The following is a 19109-nucleotide window of genomic DNA, read 5'->3' on the forward strand; positions in this document are numbered from 1 at the left end:
TCTGTCAGCTACAAATTGATGCATGAACGATGGGATGAGTTCATACTTGGATGTAATTTTAGTGAAACAGCTGATCGAGGATTAGTGTTGTTGAGGTTTTGTGGTCCACAGCTCACACTCACATAATGAGGTCATATTTGATCTTATAAACAAAAACACTGATCCCAGGTCTGTAACACTGTTCATGGATACTGAGGGTAAACAACCCACACAGCTCACAAAGATAAAGAGAAAACTGAAACCAGATCTTGATGATTGAAAGATTCAGGTGTGAAAAACTTCATAAATATGTAATCTGAGCTCAAAATGATGTAACTACAGTCAGTGGAAACAAAACCATCAAAGTGAAAAATGTTCAAGTGTTGATTTCATTTGTTTGAAGAGTTAAAAGTAGGCGTGCACAACAAAATGTCTCAGTGAGCTGTGTCACACTCAAAGTCAGAGCTTTCTGTGTCAGAAAGAGGCTAAATCACCATGGTAACTGATGGTGAAAGATCACCTGGTCAGGAGCATTTCATGTTCAGAGTTTTGTTTTTAAATCAGCTGTTAGAGCCACGTTTTCACTGTGATGTCGATTCTCTGCTGGAGGAAATGTTTCATATGTGCAGCTTGTTAAACTGTAACTTACTGAAGCCACTGAGTGAAGCTAAACTGCACATCACACTGTTACAATGTACCTGTATTCATGTAGTGGAGACATTAGTGAAGTTATCAGTGAGTAACGTCTCTGATTGGACTGGGTGGCGCTCACAGGGACCATTTTGTGTAGAAGAAAAGTCACATGATACATGAAACGCTCCTTTTCATCTGAGCGTGCTCAGAGCCTGAAGCAGAGAAAGGTGATAATCACCACGGTGATACCTGCTGTCTCTGACTGCAGTTTCAGGTTTAGTTGAGCCAGCTAACACAAAGAAAGCCTGACTGTGTTGAAGTTGATTTGTAGTCACAGCCCTCTGGATGTTCCAGTTACTATGAAATGTAAAGACTGTTTTTAAAGATGAAACTCGTCCACTGAGATGAGCTGTCAGCAAAAACAGAAGCAGCCATTAAAGATAAAACTGAAATAAACCTACAGTGCTGTGGGCCTGCTGTCTGTGCTCAGTTCATCTGTTTCTGCAGGATTTTAAACACTGACAACACCCAGAACTCTGAACAGCAGCGGCAGACTCAAAGCTGGAAAAAGCTCTGAGACATTTTAAACCTGCTGCACTTAAACAGGAGGCTGGTTTGTTTCCACTCTCTGCTGTTGTTTATGTTTTCTGTAGATCAAAAAACCAACAACAGCAACAAGAAGCAGAGCAGGAACTGACAGACCAACAATCAGTCCAACAGATCCATCCTCCTTCTCTTTGTCTTCATCCTTCTCTTGTCCTCCTGTCTGACCTGCAGGTGAGAAACAGGTGTCAGCTGTCAGGTAGGTGATGAGTGAAGAACAGAACAGAATCCATTTCCTCTTCAAACTGCTGTCAGACATTATCTACTGCACTCTGATCACATCACTCAGACCAGCTGCTTTCTACAAAGTCTCATCAGCAACATCTTTAGAAACAAACATCAACAACCAGGAAGCAGCTTCACCTCTGATCACACACACACTCAACTCTACTCACTCACCTGGAGGAACAACATGAAGGTGGATGCTGCTGATGAACTTCCATGAGCGTGTTTCTTCCATGAAGACACGACACTCATATGTTCCACTATCAGCAGTGTTCACATCCTTCAGAATCAAAGACACGTCTCCATCCTTCATCTGTCTGTCCTGCAGATCCACCCGGTTCTTAAAAGATGGATGCTGGTCATCTGGAACAAAGTGACCGTCCCGGTAAACAAACACATATTCATCTCTCAGGTCAGCTCTGCTCCACTCTAAAATAATGATGTTGTTGTTTGGAGCTCGACATGTCAGAGTGACGTCCTGTCCAGACTCAGCTGTGATGGTTTTCTGGTCTGAAAGAGGAAACAACACAGAGCAGAGAGGTTAAAGGTCAAAGTACAATTGTTCACTTCTACAGCAGCCAATCAGAAACACACAATAAAAGATTGTCTTCTGTTATTAGATGATGATCTTTGATTGTGTTTCTTCTTGTGTCCCTTCAAGCGTCACCACAGCGAGTCTTCTCCTCCTCCTCACCTGATCCCGAGCATCTTCATCAGGGCTGATTTGTGACAGAAGGACAGCAGCAAGAGTGAAAGGGAAGGTTTGAAGATGGCAGTGAGCAGCTGTCATGTTTGCTTTGGAGACTCTGACACAAAGACAGGAGGCCGAGCTGAACATGTTCAGATTTTCATTGAGAGCAGAATGGACGAGATTATGAACGAGTTCATCAGAGGGAAGCTCAGGCTGAGACGTTTGGAGACAAAGTTCATGAGCAAAGACTGAGACGGATGAAAAACATCATCTGAAAAACAAATCTTTGGTTTTAGAATCTGTTAGTTTGATAAAATGTTGTTGATGGACGAGTTCATTGAGACTCTGGATGTCTGTCAGACTGAGTCACTGCTTTTTATTGTAACAGCTGTACTGATGCTCCTGAATCTGGCCTCTGACACAAACCTCCAAACAGTAAGAATGAAAAAAGAATAAAACTATTAAAACTCTTCAAGCAATAAATAATCAAACCTGAAAAAGAAGAAAATCATCTGGAAACTAAACTGAACTAAACACAAAAAGTCCAAATGGAATAAAAACTCAAACTAATGAGAAAAAACTACAATAACTCTGTTCCACAAACAACAACATGTGCTGATAATAAGTGAACATAATGTGTGAGAGAAAGCAGCCTCTCATTATAAGACACTGTGAGTCTCTGCATGCTGCCTTTATGGAGCTACAGCTGTTTGTATACACTGAACAAAAAGCTTTGTAGCTGCATCCTGACTCCTGACACTACAACACATCACACTGACACACACATTACACTTCTTTGTGTCTGTGCTGCAAACTGCACCAACACACAGACTCCACCCAGCTTTGTGTCGATCGCAACACTGAATGAGTAATAAACTACTTATTAGAGAAATATAATCAGCATGTAAACCAGACTGAGACTCTTTATCTCAGAAATAAACTCAGTTTAGTTTCTATCAGTTAAATCTCACCTGCAGAGACGAACAGGACAAACATCAGCGTGGAGCAGAGTGACGCAGTTACAGCAGACATGTCCGTGTTCTCTGTTTCTGCTGATCTGACTCTTAGTTTGTTCTAAATGTCTGAGTCTGTTGGTGTTTTCACTCAATAACTGAACCTGAGTTCAAACCTGAACACATCAGATTACATTTAAGGTTCAAATAAAGTTAAAGCTGCGGTTCAAACTCTTCCGTGTCTCGTGAGGACGTGGCGTTAGAGTGACGTTTGGTAGGTTGGACTGAGGATGCGCAGAAATAAGTGCGTCACAACAAACGAAGTAGAAAAGTTTTAGTGTTCAGTTGTTGAACGATCTCCACAGAACAAAATCAGAACCTCTCATGTGTCGTCATGTAGGAACAGTTTGTGTTTCAGTCGCTGAAGCAGAAGAACGTTTTGTTTCTGACGGCAGTTTGATTCTTGTTTCATCGTCACAAACAGAAAAACTGAAATAATATGAAAATAAGTCTCAGGGAAATATTTTTACTGTGCAGCCAAAACTTCCTGTTTTATCTCAGAGTTAAATCTCACCTGCAGAGACGAACAGGACAAACATCAGCGTGGAGCAGAGTGACGCAGTTACAGCAGACATGTCCGTGTTCTCTGAGTACTTTTCAGAGCCTGTAGTTTTCATTTTTACTTCAGTAAAGAAGTTTAATGAGTACTTCAGCTATTACCGGAGTATTTGTACAGCTTGAGTATCTGTACTTCTTAACTACAGATTTTTTTTTTTTACTTTTGTCCCTCTGAAAGTGTCTAATTATCAGTAATTATCTATTATTTACTGAATAATATGTAGAATATAAAGCAGAAGCTGTGGATGACTTACTGTAGTCAGGAGTTCAGGAGAATCCTCAGAGTTTCTGCTCCTCATCATGATGGAAAAATGAAAACATGTTGATGCTCTTTGAGCTGGAATCAGTCCAAAGCAGCCGTGAGTGTGAACCAACAGACATCATTATAATAACTCTGACACGAATCCTGATAGAAATCCTGCTCACTGACCTCTCTAACTGTAACTCTGTCACTGACACATCTGCCAACATCTGTTCCTGTAACAGCTCAGAGGAGTTCAGCACTTTCTGATTATTATCAGAAAAATCAGAACAGGAGGAGCGTTTTTGTAAATGTGGCTGAAAGCGGCGAGGCAAGTTTATTTATATAAGTTCATTTATATAGCACAATTCAACAACAAGGTGATTCAAAGTGCTTTACAGAGACATTAAAAAACAAAAACAATAAAAAGCATGATTTAAAAAAACTGTAGATAAAATCAGAACAATAGATAAAATCAGTAGTTAAAATGTTAGTTTTGAAATTTAAGCTTAAAAGTGTGGATTTGGTGCTTTATTCAAATGCAGCTGAGAACAGGTGAGTCTTCAACCTGGATTTAAATAAACTGAGTGCTTCAGCTGATCTGAGGCTTTCTGGGAGTTTGTTCCAGATATAAGGAGCATAAAAGATGAATGCAGCTTCTCCGTGTCTGGTTCTGACTCTGGGAACTGATAAAAGACCGGATCCAGATGACCTGAGGGATCTGGAAGGTTCATACTGGGTCAGGAGGTCACTGATGTATTTTGGTCCTAAACCATTCAGAGCTTTATAGACCAGCATCAGAACTTTAAAGTCTATCCTCTGACGGACAGGCAGCCAGTGTAAAGACCTCAGAGCTGGACTGATGTGGTTCACTTTTTTGGTCTTAGTGAGGACTCGAGCAGCAGAGTTCTGAATGAGCTGTAGTTGTCTGACTGATTTTTTAGGTAGACCTGTAAAGATGCTGTTACAGTAATCAAGCCTACTAAAGATGAATGCATGAACTAGTTTTTCCAGGTCCTGTTGAGACATCAGATCTTTTATCCTTGAAATATTCTTGAGGTGATAGTAAGCTGACTTTGTTATTGTCTTAATGTGTTTTTCTAAGTTTAGGTCTGCATCCATCACTACACCCAAATTTCTCGCCTGGTTTGTGGTTTTTAGGTGTATAGATTGAAGTTCTCTGGTGAGCTGTAATCGTTTTTCTTTGGCACCAAAGACTATTACTTCAGTTTTGTTTTTGTTTAGCTGGAGAAAATTGTGGCACAACCAGTCATTAATTTCCTCAATGCATTTACCAAGAGCCTGTACAGGGCCTCGGTCTCCTGGTGACATTGTGATATATATTTGTGTGTCATCTGCATAGCTGTGGTAGTTTATTTTGTTGTTCTTTATAATCTGTGCCAGTGGGAGCATGTAGATGTTAAACAGAAGGGGTCCCAAGATGGAACCTTGGGGAACTCCACATGTGATACTAGTCTGCTCAGATGTGAAGTTACCTATTGATACAAAGTATTTTCTGTTTTCTAAGTATGTTTTGAACCAGTTTAGTACAGTTCCTGAAAGACCTGTCCAGTTCTCCAGTCGTTTGAGTAATATGCTGTGGTCAACTGTATCAAATGCTGCACTGAGATCCAGTAAAACTAAGACTGACATTGTTCCACTGTCTGTATTCAGACATATGTCATTAAACACTTTGGTCAGAGCGGTTTCAGTGCTGTGGTTCTGTCTAAAACCTGACTGGAAGGCATCATAGCAGTTATTCTGTTTTAAGAAGTAATTGAGCTGTTGAGAAACTGCTTTTTCAATGATCTCACTTACAAATGGGAGATTTGAGATCGGCCTGTAGTTTTTCATTTGTGTCTTGTCAAGATTGTCCTTTTTCAGTATAGGTTTGATTACAGCAGTTTTTAGCGGTTCCGGAAACACACCTGACATTAAGGAAAAGTTGACGATCTGTAACAGGTCTGACTCCAAAGTCTTTGAGACCTTTTTGAAAAAACTTGTTGGCAGGACATCTAAACAGCAGGAGGAGGAGTTCAGTTTACCTAAGATGTCCTCCAGGTCTTTGCTGTTAATCGGGTGAAACTGTTTCATGGTGTTTGAACAGTTTTTCGGTGGACACAGTACATATCCTGGATCTGCTGTTGATGTACCAACTGCTTGTCTAATCTTTTGGATTTTTTCTGTGAAGAATTTGGCAAAGTCATTGCAGGCCATGGTCGAATGAAGTTCAAGCTCAGCTTTCCTACACTCTCTTTTTTCATTTTTCACCAGTGTGGAGTTTCTCCATGGAGACTATTTCCTTCCAGAGATAACCTTCACCTTAATGGGAGCAATAGTGTCCATTACATTTAACATGTTAGCATTGAAGCTATTGACGAGCTCATTGACTGAACCTTTGGACAGGTCAGGTGTTAATGGGAAGACCTGGTTAAAGATCTCACTACTGTGTTCAGTTATACACCGTTTTGTGATCACGGCTGTTGATATATTTATGTGGGCTGAGATTTTACTTTCAAAGAAAACACAGTAATGATCAGACACGCCCACATCAGACACAGTAACCTTTGAAATGCTCAGGCTCTTGGAGATCAGTAGGTCAAGAGTGTGTCCTCTATTATGTGTGGCCTCTGTTACATGCTGAGTCAGCCCAAAGTTGCCCAGAGTGTTACTCAGGTCTTTAGTCCCTTTGTCCTGAGGGTTGTCCACATGGATGTTAAAATCCCCAACAATAACTACACAGTCGAAATCAACACAGATCACAGACAGCAGTTCACTGAGGTCATTAAAAAAGTCTGTGCAGTATTTGGGAGGCCTGTAAACATTAAGAAACACAACTTTGGATGGGGCCTTCAGCTGTAAAGCCACATATTCAAAAGATAGCTGCTTACATTGAAATGATTCATAAAATAAGACAGCAAAATAATTATTCTGTCCTGATTTTAGTTTTTATAAAAAAAAACCAAAATTCTCAGGAATAAAAACTGAATGTAAATAAATAATAAGTAAAATATATTACATATAATCAACACACCGTACTAAATGAAAGTTTATATAAATCACATTTATAACAAATAAATTCTAATCAGAAGCCTCTTTATGATTATGATTTCCCCACCATCAAATAAAACAGAAGAGATAAATGCTGATTATAGATCTTCTTTTGTTGTTGTTCCTTAAATTATTTATTTATTTAAAATATTCTGGAAACATCCAGAGGATGTGTTTTAGTTACATTTTTGGTCATGTGTTTTTTAAAACTTTATTTAAATTTAATGTTTTTCTCAATAATTACTCCAAGGTTTTTTTTGTCCAAATGTCAGCTTGTTGTTGTCATAGTAACAATGTCAGTCAGTGTACTTACTGCTTTCCTTGGGTTACTGTGTCTATAACATAGCTAGCATTGTTTTATCCTATTAAACAGAAATGAGGCATCTTTGGCACAATTTTGGTTTTAGATGCTGTGATTTGAAGCATTGGGTTTTGCATTATGTCCACTGACATTTTTACATGGTGTTCAAAATTACTGCCCAAATATCTGCCCAGAGATGTATGCAACACAAAAAATGACTTCCCCATTCAAGCACCAATGCCACAGCAAGTTTTACAGTTTCACCAAAACAAAATGTTTTATTTGTCTTTAGAGGAACATCAGAGGGACACATCTAACACAACAAACAAAGCCTTGTAGAAAGGAAACAAAAATGACGTAAAAGGCTTCCCACTCCTACAGCTACAAAAATGTATAATTAATTACAATAATAATAATTTCTACAAAAAACTAATTTAGCTCTTCTAGATGCAGAAACTTCATCACACAAGTAAGCACAGCCTGATTGGAAATGGGGCATAGGTAGGGACAACCAGTCTTGTAGTCGTCCCCATTCAATCTCCAACCGATGATCACCTTCCAGCTGGAACTTACATAACCATAAAGGTAAGGAAAGGAAAAACTCAATGCATCATGGGAATCCCCGGCAGCCTACGTCTACTGCAGCATAACTAAGGGAGGATTCAGGGTCACCTGGTCCAGCCCTAACTATATGCTTTAGCAAAAAGGAAAGTTTGAAGCCTAATCTTGAAAGTAGAGATAGTGTCTGTCTCCTGAATCCAAACTGGAAGCTGTTTCCACAGAAAAGGGGCCTGAAAACTGAAGGCTCTCCCTCCCATTCTACTTTTAAATACTCTAGGAACAACAAGTAGGCCTGCAGAGCGAGAGCGAAGTGCTCTAATAGGGTGATATGGTACTACAAGGTCATTAAGATAAGATGGGGCCTGATTATTTAAGACCTTGTATGTGAGGAGCAGGATTTTGGATTCAATTCTGGATTTAACAGGAAGCCAATGAAGGGAAGCCAGTCTCAGACCAACAGAATAGACCCAGCAGAAGAAGCTACTTCCATTTAGGAGTTTTCAAGGCCTCTGAGGATTTCCTCCAGTTTTTATCCATCTATTGGTATCAAGACTGCATCTGTGAGATTTTCTGCCACAGAGGGAATTTTCCACGACTGCTACAGCTGCCAAACGTCTTGATGCATGCTCAATCATCCAGGAAAGTAAATCTCCAAGTTGATTCTGTTCATCTGGACGCAGTGTTTTGTGGGAGAAACGTTTCGTCACTCATCCAGGTGACTTCTTCAGTCTCAGCTGACTGCAGGTTTCCTCAATCTTATAAACAGAACATTTGCATAATGACTGAAAGCAGCCCACTGAAGGAAGAATGGGCTGGGAGGTCAGAGATCAGTGGGCTTTGGTCAGTGGTTGTTGATCATGACCTGACAGATCTGTATCCTGTGTGTGCACCCACTGTGGGCCTTTCCTGTGCTTAGTGTCAGCCTGAGCTCCATGCAGGCCTCAAAGGCCAAGCAAGCCTTTGAAAAGCTTCCTCTGTGTCCATTAAACTGATGACTTTAGTGCTGATGTCTACTTGTTACATTTAGTACTGTTTCATTTTCAACCTAGGAAGATCTGTAAGAAGGACTCACAATATAACATAATACTGTAAGATTACTTACAGGTAAAATACTCAGATTGTACTTAGATAAAAGTATGTAATCACAGACTCGCCCAGCCTGACTGCCTTGAAGTTCAGGTGTCTTCACTGCCTCCTCTGATAAGATTTTCTCAGAATTCCTGAGAAATCTTCAGAGACCCAGCGAGAAGTAGGGACCATAGCTGACAGCCCAGGCAGGGGTTGAGGTCAAAGGTCATGCTGTTTGGGGACCTACTGGTCATCATGAGAAGATTCTGGAACCACAGCAATGACCATAAAGCTGCACTGGATGGAGAGCTGTGCCACGGGGCTTTCCAGAGGTAATCACGAGGAGATTGTGGACAACATGTGAAATGAGATAAAAGCTCTTTATCAGTAACTTTTACAACTTCTGGCAGGTTAATGTCTGAACTTTGGAGTGAAACACACCCTTAGTTACAGGAAATAACACCACTGTCTGTAACAAAGTGAATCCACCTTAACACCACCTGTGTGTGTGTGACTGCATTACACTCCCACTGCTGGGAACCTGAACAAGAACCAGAACAAAGTCTAAAATAGAAGCTGACAAACAGCTGCACCACCGAGTGACACTTTATTTTATAAACTTCACAACAGGTTTCATGTTGTGACCTGTGGAGGTGAAAAGACAAAACCTGTTTTACAGCTTTTGAGCTGCAGGCAGGATTGAAACACACCTTAGTTAAAAGTCAAACAGCAACATTTTCTCCTCCCCTCACGTCACTCAAATGTGACAAACCAGGAAACAGGAAGTTCTTCGTCCTCAGTAAAGAGAGACGCACAGACGATCAGACTGAGCTCAGACCAAACTAGCAGCTTCCTCTGAGTGAGTCCAGCTACAGGAGAGAAACGTGGAAAACTCCAACACTGCTGCTTCAAGCTACTGACGCTCCACACACTGAATGTGAGTTTGAGCAAAAACACGACTCAAAGGAAGTTTCAGTGAAGGTGGTAGAGGAGGGAGGGGAGCCAGGACTGACTGTACTTCCTGTCTGCTGTTTTCAGCTTCACTCACAGACTCAATGGCTTCCAGATCAGAGGAGGATCTCTGCTGTCCGGTCTGTCAGGAGGTCTTCAGAGATCCTGTTCTTCTGTCATGTAGCCACAGCTTCTGTAAAGACTGTCTGAAGAGATGGTGGAGAGAGAGACCAACACACGAGTGTCCAGTTTGTAAGAGAAGATCTTCAAAGGATGAACCACCTTTAAGTCTGGCTTTAAAGAACCTGTGTGAGTCGTTCTTACAGGAGAGAGATCAGAGAGCTTCAGAGGCTCTCTGCAGTCTGCACTCTGAGAAACTCAAACTCTTCTGTCTGGACCATCAGCAGCCAGTGTGTCACATCTGCAGAGACTCAGAAAAACACATCAATCACAGATTCAGACCCATCGATGAAGCTGCACAACAACACAAGAAGGAACTTCAGGAAACTCTGGAGCCCTTAAAGAAGAAGTTAAAGGTTTGTGAAGAAGTTCAAGTGAAGTTTGATCAAACAGCAGAACACATTAAGGTCCAGGCCCGACACACAGAGAGGCAGATTAAGGAGCAGTTTAAGAAGCTTCAGCAGTTTCTAGCAGAGGAAGAGGAGGCCAGGCTGGCTGCACTGAGGGAGGAAGAGGAGCAGAAGAGTGGGATGATGAAGGAGAAGATGGAGGCTCTGAGCAGAGAGATAGCAGCTCTTTCAGACACAGTCAGAGCCACAGAGGAGGAGCTGAGAGCTGAAGACGTCTCATTCCTGCACAACTACAAGGCTGCAGTGGAAAGAGTCCAGCGCTGCCCCCTGCTGGATGATCCACAGCTGCCCTCAGGAGCTCTGATAGACCAGGCCAAACACCTGGGCAACCTGACCTTCAACATCTGGAACAACATGAAGGACATGGTCTCCTACACTCCTCTCATTCTGGACCCAAACACTGCTCATCCAGACCTCATCCTGTCTGAAGATCTGACCAGTGTGAGACGAGGAGGAGAGAAGCAGCTTCCTGATAATCCAGAGAGGTTTGATTTTTGCTGGTCTGTCCTGGGCTCTGAGGGCTTTAACTCAGGGACTCACAGCTGGGATGTCGATGTTGGAGACAGTACATGGTGGGCACTGGGTGTGTTAGCAGAGTCTGTGCAGAGGAAGGGAGACAAACTGTCTGGATTATGGACAATATGGTTCTATGAAGGTAAATACTCAGCATTCTCACCATCAGCTCCTCTCACTGATCTCTCAGTACAGAAGAAGCTCCAGAGGATCAGAGTGAATCTGGACTGGAACAGAGGAAAGCTGTCGTTCTCTGATCCTGATACTAACACACACATACACACCTTCACACACACTTTCACTCACAGGATGTTTCCATACATTCACACTGATGATAAACTGAAGGTGTGTCCGTTGAAGGTGTCAGTGTCAGTGCAGCAGATGAGTTGAGGATGATGATGTTTCTAATGTTGTTTCCTGTCAGTGAGTTGAAGCTGTTAAACTGCAGCTGTCCTCCTGCTGCCTCGTTGTTCCAAAGCTCTTTGTTTCTCTTTTAGTTTCACTCTTTCTTTCTGTTTCTGCTGTCCACCTTTTCACATGGAAAATCATTTCACTGTTTCTCACTGAATGACTCCCCAAACTAGATTTGAAATTCTATCAAGTTTCTAATCATTACAAGTGATTCATGTTTCTATTTGATGTGTAAATGGAGATGATTTAGTTTGCTGGGATATGGACTGACATGTGTTGAATGGGAGGAGCAGTTTGTTGTTGTCTTCTTGTCTGTTTATGACAACAATAAATATGTTGTTGAAACAATGATTCATGTTTAACTCCATATATGAAATGTTTCTGATCTTTGAATTCTGTTTGATTAAAGACTTTCTTCATGACACAAATGAGATTTCAGTGTATTAATAGAACTAAATAAGCTCAGAGTTGAAAGGCTGGAGTATTATGTACGTGCTTCACTGTCAGGATCTTCAGGGGGATTCAAAGGGAAACATCAAACTGCTGTAATGAGATAAACTAGTTGGGCTGAACACACTTATCTGTAGTTTGTCTCCATCCAGGATCATCAGAATATAATGAACATGTGTGAAGAGCCACAAAATGCTGCTGCCCTCTCAGCATGATGAGCTCCAGCCTTTGTTAGCAGGACAACAGGAAACATGAGACAACTTTCAGAGACAGTAACCAACTGTGGCCACAAGATGGCAGCAGCTGATCTGAGATCCTTTATTGGACAGAAGGACTCTGCTCTGTGACGTCATCAGAGAGACGGCCTTCACTCTGATAGATCTGACATCATGTCTGCACTGCGATGATGAAAGCTGATAAACACATTGTTATTGATCCATGAAATCACCTCTGTCCTCTCAAGTGTAGCTGTTTACAGAGCTGAAGAAGTCCTTCATCATCAAAACAGACAAACATGTATTTCCTGTATTAAGTGACGTCATCCTCACTCTGACCTCTTACATACATTCTGTTCAGTTTTCCTGCTGTAAGAAATAAACTGTGTGAAAATAGAAATGCAGGGAAACATCCATTAATCACAGCTGAGCCGTTTGTTTCTGACTCACATTCAATGAGGCTTCAGGTGTAAATACCTCAGAAGTGTTTGTGAGTTCAGGAGAAGCAGACCCAGTCGACCATCATGGCCTCCACAGCACTACACAATGCAACAGAAAGGCCTTCATCATCTGCTGAACCACTTCTGAACCACGACGCTCTCCCTGCATCTAAAAGCTGTTAGTCAGGATGAGATGCTGCTGTGATCGCTCACAATTTACCTGTGAGACCTTTGTAAATATTGTCTTTGTTTCTGGAGGAAACACCTTTAGTCTGTTTGTATTTGGAGTGCAGATCTGGGCGTCCATCACTTTAACCTGCACACGTTTAGTTATTGAGTGTAGTTGATGTTTGGCAGCATTTTATAAGTGACAGTTCATGAACGGTGAAGGAACAGAGGACGCCTGACCATCCTACCTGTGTCAGTAAGAAGACTTTCATCACAACTTCACAACTTAACACAACTGAAACCTGAATTCAGTGTTGCATAGTTTACTAACAGTGTGTGCTGACACTGAAGTTAGCAGTTTGTTTCCTAAGAGCTGCTGGGACAAACCACAGTGAGCGGCTACAGAGTTTAGTTAAGGTGGTTCTAACATGTGACCTGTTGAATTATTTACAGGGATTTATTTTTCATTTAAAGCATCATTTGTGAAGTTTTTATGAAGTTTACTTCTTTTTTGTTCTTTGTGTAACGTTTAGATTTTCTTCTCTGGTGTTTTAACTCTTCAGGTTTCCTGTAACAGAGATGTAAACCACCGTTTTCTGATGCTGCTGCACTGTGACATAAACACTGCCACTTTATTAGGCACACCTTGCTGGCTGCAGGTTATAACCCCTGCTGGAAACATCCCACAGATTTGGATCCTTATTGCCATGACAGCACCACACAGCTGCTCCAGATGCTGCAGGATGCTGGTCAGGGCTCTAACAGTGAAACTTTACTGAAAGTAAGAAACCTGAGAGGAAATAAACTTTGACTTTAGTAAGCTGAGCTCTGAAGCTGTGATGGAGCTCAGTCGGTGTGAAGGCGGCTGCTGTGTAACAAGTGTTTGTCTGAGGTGCTGCGACTGATCGTGGTCATGTTTATTTAAAGAAGTCGGTGATGAAGCAGGCTGTGCAGTCCGAGCTCTTCATCAGTTAACAGTCCTCCAGAGCTGCTGCAGGGAGCTGACTGTCCTCCAGGTGGCGCTAAGTGAACAAAGTCCAAAGAAATAAACTTGGACTGTTTTTTGAAGCCTAAATAAAATGTGAATAAACTTTATAGATACATTTGAAACCAGCTACTCTGTGACTTTACACACTCACACAGTAACAGAGCTGATTCCTGATTGGAGCAGCACAGAGTTAGACTTCTTTTCTGGCTGTGGATTGGTTCGTCAGGATTTCCCCCTTTACAGGTTTAAAAACAATCTCTGTTTTTACATTTTTTGACCTCCTTCTTGTGTCTAAAGGTGAAGCAGCACCAGCCTCCTCTGATCCTCATGTTGTAGCTCTGTGTGTCCAGCAGGGGGCAGAACACCTCCAAACTGTGCCAGCAGCTCTCACTGTGAGCTCAGACGTTTGTGGACACTCAGTTTGTTTGAACATAGTAAATAATCAGAGCTTCTCACACTGTTTATGGGGACACCACCTGCCCGAGGGTGTACTGTGTCAGAGAGGTGGTGTATGGTGCTGGGTGTAGTCTCTCTGCTGGTTCACAGTTTTTACTGAGGAGCTGTGTTCATGTCAGGAAGGTTTCGTCTGATCACTGTGGTGCAGTTTGGTTTACTCTGTTTCTGAGTGTTTGTAGGATCAGTCTCTGCAGGTCACCTGATACCTGGCAGTGAAGTGTTTATGAATCAGCTCCGTCAGATTTAATCCAACAGAATAACATGTAAAACACTCCAGGGCTTTTACTCTGAAACTTTCTCCAGAGCTGTCTGGAGTTTTCTTACATTAAAATATTCTGGGATTACCAGACTGTCCACATCATGTGTCCTACCAAAACTTTCATCCACAAATATACCCTGACATTAAACCCAAATAGATCTGAGAGCGAGTCATTAGTATCAGTACTGTGTGTGTGTGTGTGTGTGTGTGTGTGTGTGTGTGTGTGTGTGTGTGTGTGTGTGTGTGTGTGTGTGTGAGAGAGAGAGATATTCAGGTAACTTACTGGGTTACTGCACATGCTCACACCTTTTCAGCACAACAGGTGCAGTTTGGTGTTTTACTGCCTCCTGCTGGAACAATGATGGCAGCTCTCAAGACTTTATTGGTTATTGTCATTTCGTGTTACACAGCCTGAAACGAAATACTGTTCCTCAGCAGCCTCTACAGTGCAATAACCAATATATTTTAAAAAGAATAAATACAGTTTAAAGGGAATAAGTTTAAAAAAGAGCAGCAAAAAAGGCATAAATAGCTTAAAATCTAAGTTCTAAAAAAACTTCCAGATTTTATTAATATTTTATTATTTATCAAATTATTATAAACTAAAAATATTTTTTACGTGATAAACGACTTCAGTGCTTCGTCCATGACCTCCTGAAGGTAAAGGGCCCAAAGAGCCAATCAGCAGCTCTGAAACAGGAAATATGACTCATGGAGAAGTTCACAACAGTTTCAGCTGCCAGTTGTACTCATCACCATGGAGACTGTCTCCATGGTGGAGGCAGAGTGACAGTGTTGTAGATGCTGCATTTTGAAGCCTCAGTGTTTATGTTGTGCCCTTAAACAGGGGAAATAGTGAGGAGAGGTGAAAGAGCGGCACAGACACGCAGCTCTCACTCTCACTCGTCTGTATTGAGTGAAGGAGGAAGCGCGCGAACCCACCTACTGGAGCCCTGAGGCATTAACAATGGATCGACGCACAATCAACCCAGGCAAAACTTTCACTACTTATCTCCCTCTATATTCCCACTGCATATTCTATTCGAAAACAGTCAAAGCAACAAATAAAACATTAATAAGGGCATGACATGAAATGTAAGGAACAGAGATGTACAACTTCAAAACTAATCAAATTTATGATCCACCACATTTATATTTTTGTTCACAGCCATGTACACATCAAACTCTCATCTTTCTGTCCAAAAACAAAACAAAAAGATTCCCTGTAAATTTGACCTTTTCCTTCAACTGTCCATTATAGCGTGGTCTTCCTACTTATCTTGACACAATACTCAGTCGCATTGCCTGCTGCAAACTTAAAAGAAGTCTGACGAATGAAGTGACTGTGAGTGTGTCTGACGTCACGGTGTGTGTGAAAAGGTATCCAGCTGGGGCAGACATGATTCTGCAGGTCACCTGCCCAGTGGACAAAAAGAAATAAAATAGTTGTGTGGATGATATATGAATGATAATACGAAGAGTGTTTTGTGTCTCTCAGCCTGAAACAACTGTAATGCCACTTTCTGTTTTGGAGAAAGGACAGTTAAAAAAAGATGTGTGTTGTTTTAAGCAGTGATGAGAATAATGAAGATGTGATGAGAGAGCAACACAAAAGTATAAGTACAGGGATGATGCTCTTTACAGGAAGGGTCAGAGCAGACTCTACCTGCTGAGGCGGCTGAGGTCATTTGGAGTCCAGGGAGCGCTTTTAAAGACCTTCTATGACTCTGTGGTGGCATCTGTCATTTTTCACAGTGTGGTATGTTGGAGCAGCAGTTTATCTCCCGCCCCATGCATGTAGATGTTGCTGAACTGCAGAGCTGCTTCAGTGACAGACTGCTGCATCCTCGATGCATGAAGGAGCGTTTCCGCAGGTCCTTCCTCCCTGCAGCTGTCAGACTGTACAATCTGAACTGCTCCCAACAAACACAGATGTTTACATCAGCGCTGTATCGTGCACTGTTTTATCAACCGATTCACACTACAACCAGGGTTGCCTCTTATCTGTATTTAATTTTATTTAATTTAACAACAGTATGGTACTCAGTTTTTGGTAACCATTGTCCATCATGTAAATATGTAAGAATTGTGTATGTTTCTGTTCTGTGTCATGTGTACTGTTTGTTTGTATATGTGTTTTCTTGCTGCTGTTACACCCAAGTTTCCCCTTGTGGGACAATTAAATTGATATAACAACACTCGTGGTAAAGTTGTGGACTGGAAGAATACCTGACCAAGATTATCTTGCAATGTTTTGCAGCCGCCAGTCAAGCCGGTAGATAAATGTCTGTGATTGTCGCAGGTGGCTGTGTGGCTGGCAGGAGCTCTTTCCTATCAGTTTGTCCCCACCTTCACCTATGGTCACGAGCTTTGGGTAATAACCAAAAGAATCCGATTCTGGATATGAACTGCAACTCTCTTTACATTGGCCTTTCCTCCACCCTTCTCGTTAGATTGCAGACTGTCCAGAATGCGGCGGCACGCCTTTTGACAGGTAGCAGGAAGTTTTCTTCCATCACTCCTGTTCTTGCTGGCTTGCACTGGCTTCCAATTAAATACCGTATTCAATTTAAAATATTACTTTTCACCTACAAAACCATTAATAACTTTGCGCCGAGCTACCTCAATGAGCTTCTCAGGTTACACACTCCTGTCAGAGCACTTAGCTCTGCTACCCAAATTCTTCTGGAGCAACCTCGTTCTCGGCTGAAGTCTCGCAGTGACCGCGCGTTTGCTGTAGCTGCCCCGGTCTTATGGAACAACCTTCCTGTCGCTATCCGGGCGTCTGACTCTATGCCACTGTTTAAATCACGGCTTAAGACTTATTTCTTTAATCTTGCCTTTCCACCCAGTTAACACTTGTGTGCGCTGGTACATTTTTTATGCTTGTGAACTACTTTTATATCTTATGATGGTTTTTATAATCGATACGTGCCAGGTCCTTTCTCTTTTCCCTCCCATCTCCCTTTTCCTATTTTATTTTTGTCAAGCACCTTGGTATACCCTTGTTTTTTTAGTGTGCTTTATAAATAAAGTTTATTTATTTATTTATTATTTGTTGCTGTTTAAGTTTGTCAATTTCAGACCTCTGTCTCTGAAGTTCAACGTTCTGCATTTCCAGGTCTTTCAGTTTTGCGACATGGTCTGACAGAAAAGAACATAAATAAGTCAATATGAATTTTATTTATCTGCATCATTTGAATCTTTTCATTTTTAGTAGGTTAGATTATTGAATAAATAATGAATAAATAATAAAAATAAAAAAATTAATGAGAAACGTTAGTGATAGATTCATGAAGTGACATTGATATCTCTGTAACAGGGGCTCATATGAAGGTTTCCTCATGCTGTCATTTTTCTCACTACCTGACATCATACTCTACCTTTATTCTCTTGTTTTAAGGTCCTGATTTCCACTTTCTGTTCAGCCACTGAGGCAGTCAGCTCTCTGAGCACAGCATGGATTTCCTGTGGACAGGGTTGTTGGTTTGAAATCTGCTGGTCAAGAATTTCATTATCTGCCTCTGTCTGATTTGTGGAAACAGAGCAGACCAGAAGCAACAGCGAGAACTTCAGCGTGATCGCCATTCTGTCAGTGAAAACTCAACAGTATCTGTGTGTCATCTGCAAACCTGACTGACTTTTATATTACACAGTACAGAGGGGAGGTCACTGTAGCATTAGATTCAACCTTATTCTAGTGAATCAGTGACTAATGTAATCTTTATGACTTTCAGATGCAGTACAAGGAGAAGAACAAGTGAGTATCAATGATTGTCAACTGATAGTAAAACATGAGCATGTGTGTTTCCACCAACTGACCAGAGCTTAGAGGATTGATATCAAAATGTGTGCTCAGATACAGATGTTTAAGCAGCTGTGAAAGAACATATCTGGAAGTTTTTGGCACTGAGGAAGTAATTGCCTTTGATTATGGAATTCCTCTAATAACTCAGAGCAAAAATACTCTAAGCGACAAAATGCATAAAGTAATCTTTACAACTTTTACAAGGTACAAGACTACAAAGAGATAAACAAGTGAATGTCAATGATTATCAGCCGTTCATAAAATTAATCAGCACGTGTTGTTTTAGAAAATCCAATGTGAATGTAGGAACCATGAAGGTCACTGACATGGTATAACTTGAAGATGAACTTCTACTCTTCATGTGTAACATGACACTTGGTTGACCACCCTTCCCACTCCAGTTCAATAAAACCACAGCTGTCCTTTTTTGTTTCTTTCTTCTCTGACCACTTAGGTGAGAAAGCTAGTGTTCAATGCTTTTCAGAGAATGAATTAATCTCTGACCCTTCCACTCCAAGCACTCCTCCAGATGCAGTGAACAGTCTTATAAGCAATACAAGAGCATGCCGAAGAGTCTTGGTTGCTAAATACAGCAAAAGTATTCGGCCCCCTTGAACTTTTCCACATTTTGTCACATTACAGCCACAAACATGAATCATTTTTATTGGAATTCCACGTGAAAGACCAACACAAAGTGGTGCACACGTGAGAAGTGGAACGGAAATCATACATGATTCTAAACATTTTTTACAAATAACTGCAAAGTGGGGTGTGCGTAATTATTCAGCCCCCTTTGGTCTGAGTGCAGTCAGTTGCCCATAGACGTTGCCTGATGAGTGCTAATGACTAAATAGAGTGCACCTGTGTGTAATCTAATGTCAGTACAAATACAGCTGCTCTGTGACAGCCTCAGAGGTTGTCTAAGAGAATATTGGG

General features: G+C 41.3%; 3 protein-coding genes across 5 annotated transcripts in view; 2 read left to right on the top strand and 1 right to left on the bottom strand.

Moving 5' to 3' along the window:
* Positions 1-19109, top strand: part of LOC146635028 (hemicentin-1-like) — a 271871-nt gene that overhangs the window by 77565 nt on the left and 175197 nt on the right. The window lies entirely within an intron of this gene.
* On the bottom strand, positions 1211-3274 carry LOC146635031 (butyrophilin-like protein 2). Its single transcript, XM_085345121.1, has 3 exons — positions 3103-3274; positions 1615-1950; positions 1211-1383 (listed from the first exon to the last, which is right to left on the bottom strand). Exons 1-3 carry the CDS (start codon positions 3161-3163, stop codon positions 1211-1213), a joined length of 570 nt encoding a protein of 189 aa, XP_085201247.1. The 5' UTR covers positions 3164-3274.
* On the top strand, positions 9968-17606 carry LOC146635032 (nuclear factor 7, brain-like). 3 transcript variants are annotated; one of them, XM_085344738.1, is made up of 2 exons: positions 9980-11350; positions 17586-17606. In XM_085344738.1, the coding sequence occupies exons 1-2, from the start codon at positions 9980-9982 to the stop codon at positions 17604-17606; spliced, it is 1392 nt and encodes a 463-aa protein (XP_085200864.1). The 3 variants fall into 3 exon arrangements, with proteins under 3 accessions (XP_085200878.1, XP_085200864.1, XP_085200870.1); XM_085344744.1 differs by lacking the exon at positions 17586-17606 and having other exon boundaries at positions 9980-10010; positions 10224-11368; XM_085344752.1 differs by lacking the exon at positions 17586-17606 and having other exon boundaries at positions 9968-11368.

This window comes from Diplotaxodon limnothrissa, linkage group LG3 (assembly GCF_057381915.1).
Source record: "Diplotaxodon limnothrissa isolate DT_005_m linkage group LG3, D_limnothrissa_male_GT1.1, whole genome shotgun sequence".
In the NCBI taxonomy this organism is placed as follows: Eukaryota; Metazoa; Chordata; class Actinopteri; order Cichliformes; family Cichlidae; genus Diplotaxodon; species Diplotaxodon limnothrissa.

Coding starts and splice junctions, on each gene's coding strand:
- LOC146635031 (XM_085345121.1), bottom strand. CDS start 3,163: ATGTCTGCTGTAACTGCGTCACTCTGCTCCACGCTGATGTTTGTCCTG. Junction 1,951..3,102: donor TGTCCTGTTCGTCTCTGCAG/GTGAGATTTAAC, acceptor TTCCTCTTTCAG/ACCAGAAAACCATCACAGCT. Junction 1,384..1,614: donor CCTTCATGTTGTTCCTCCAG/GTGAGTGAGTAG, acceptor TCTCACCTGCAG/GTCAGACAGGAGGACAAGAG.
- LOC146635032 (XM_085344738.1), top strand. CDS start 9,980: ATGGCTTCCAGATCAGAGGAGGATCTCTGCTGTCCGGTCTGTCAGGAG. Junction 11,351..17,585: donor CGTTGAAGGTGTCAGTGTCA/GTGCAGCAGATG, acceptor CATTTTTAGTAG/GTTAGATTATTGAATAAATA.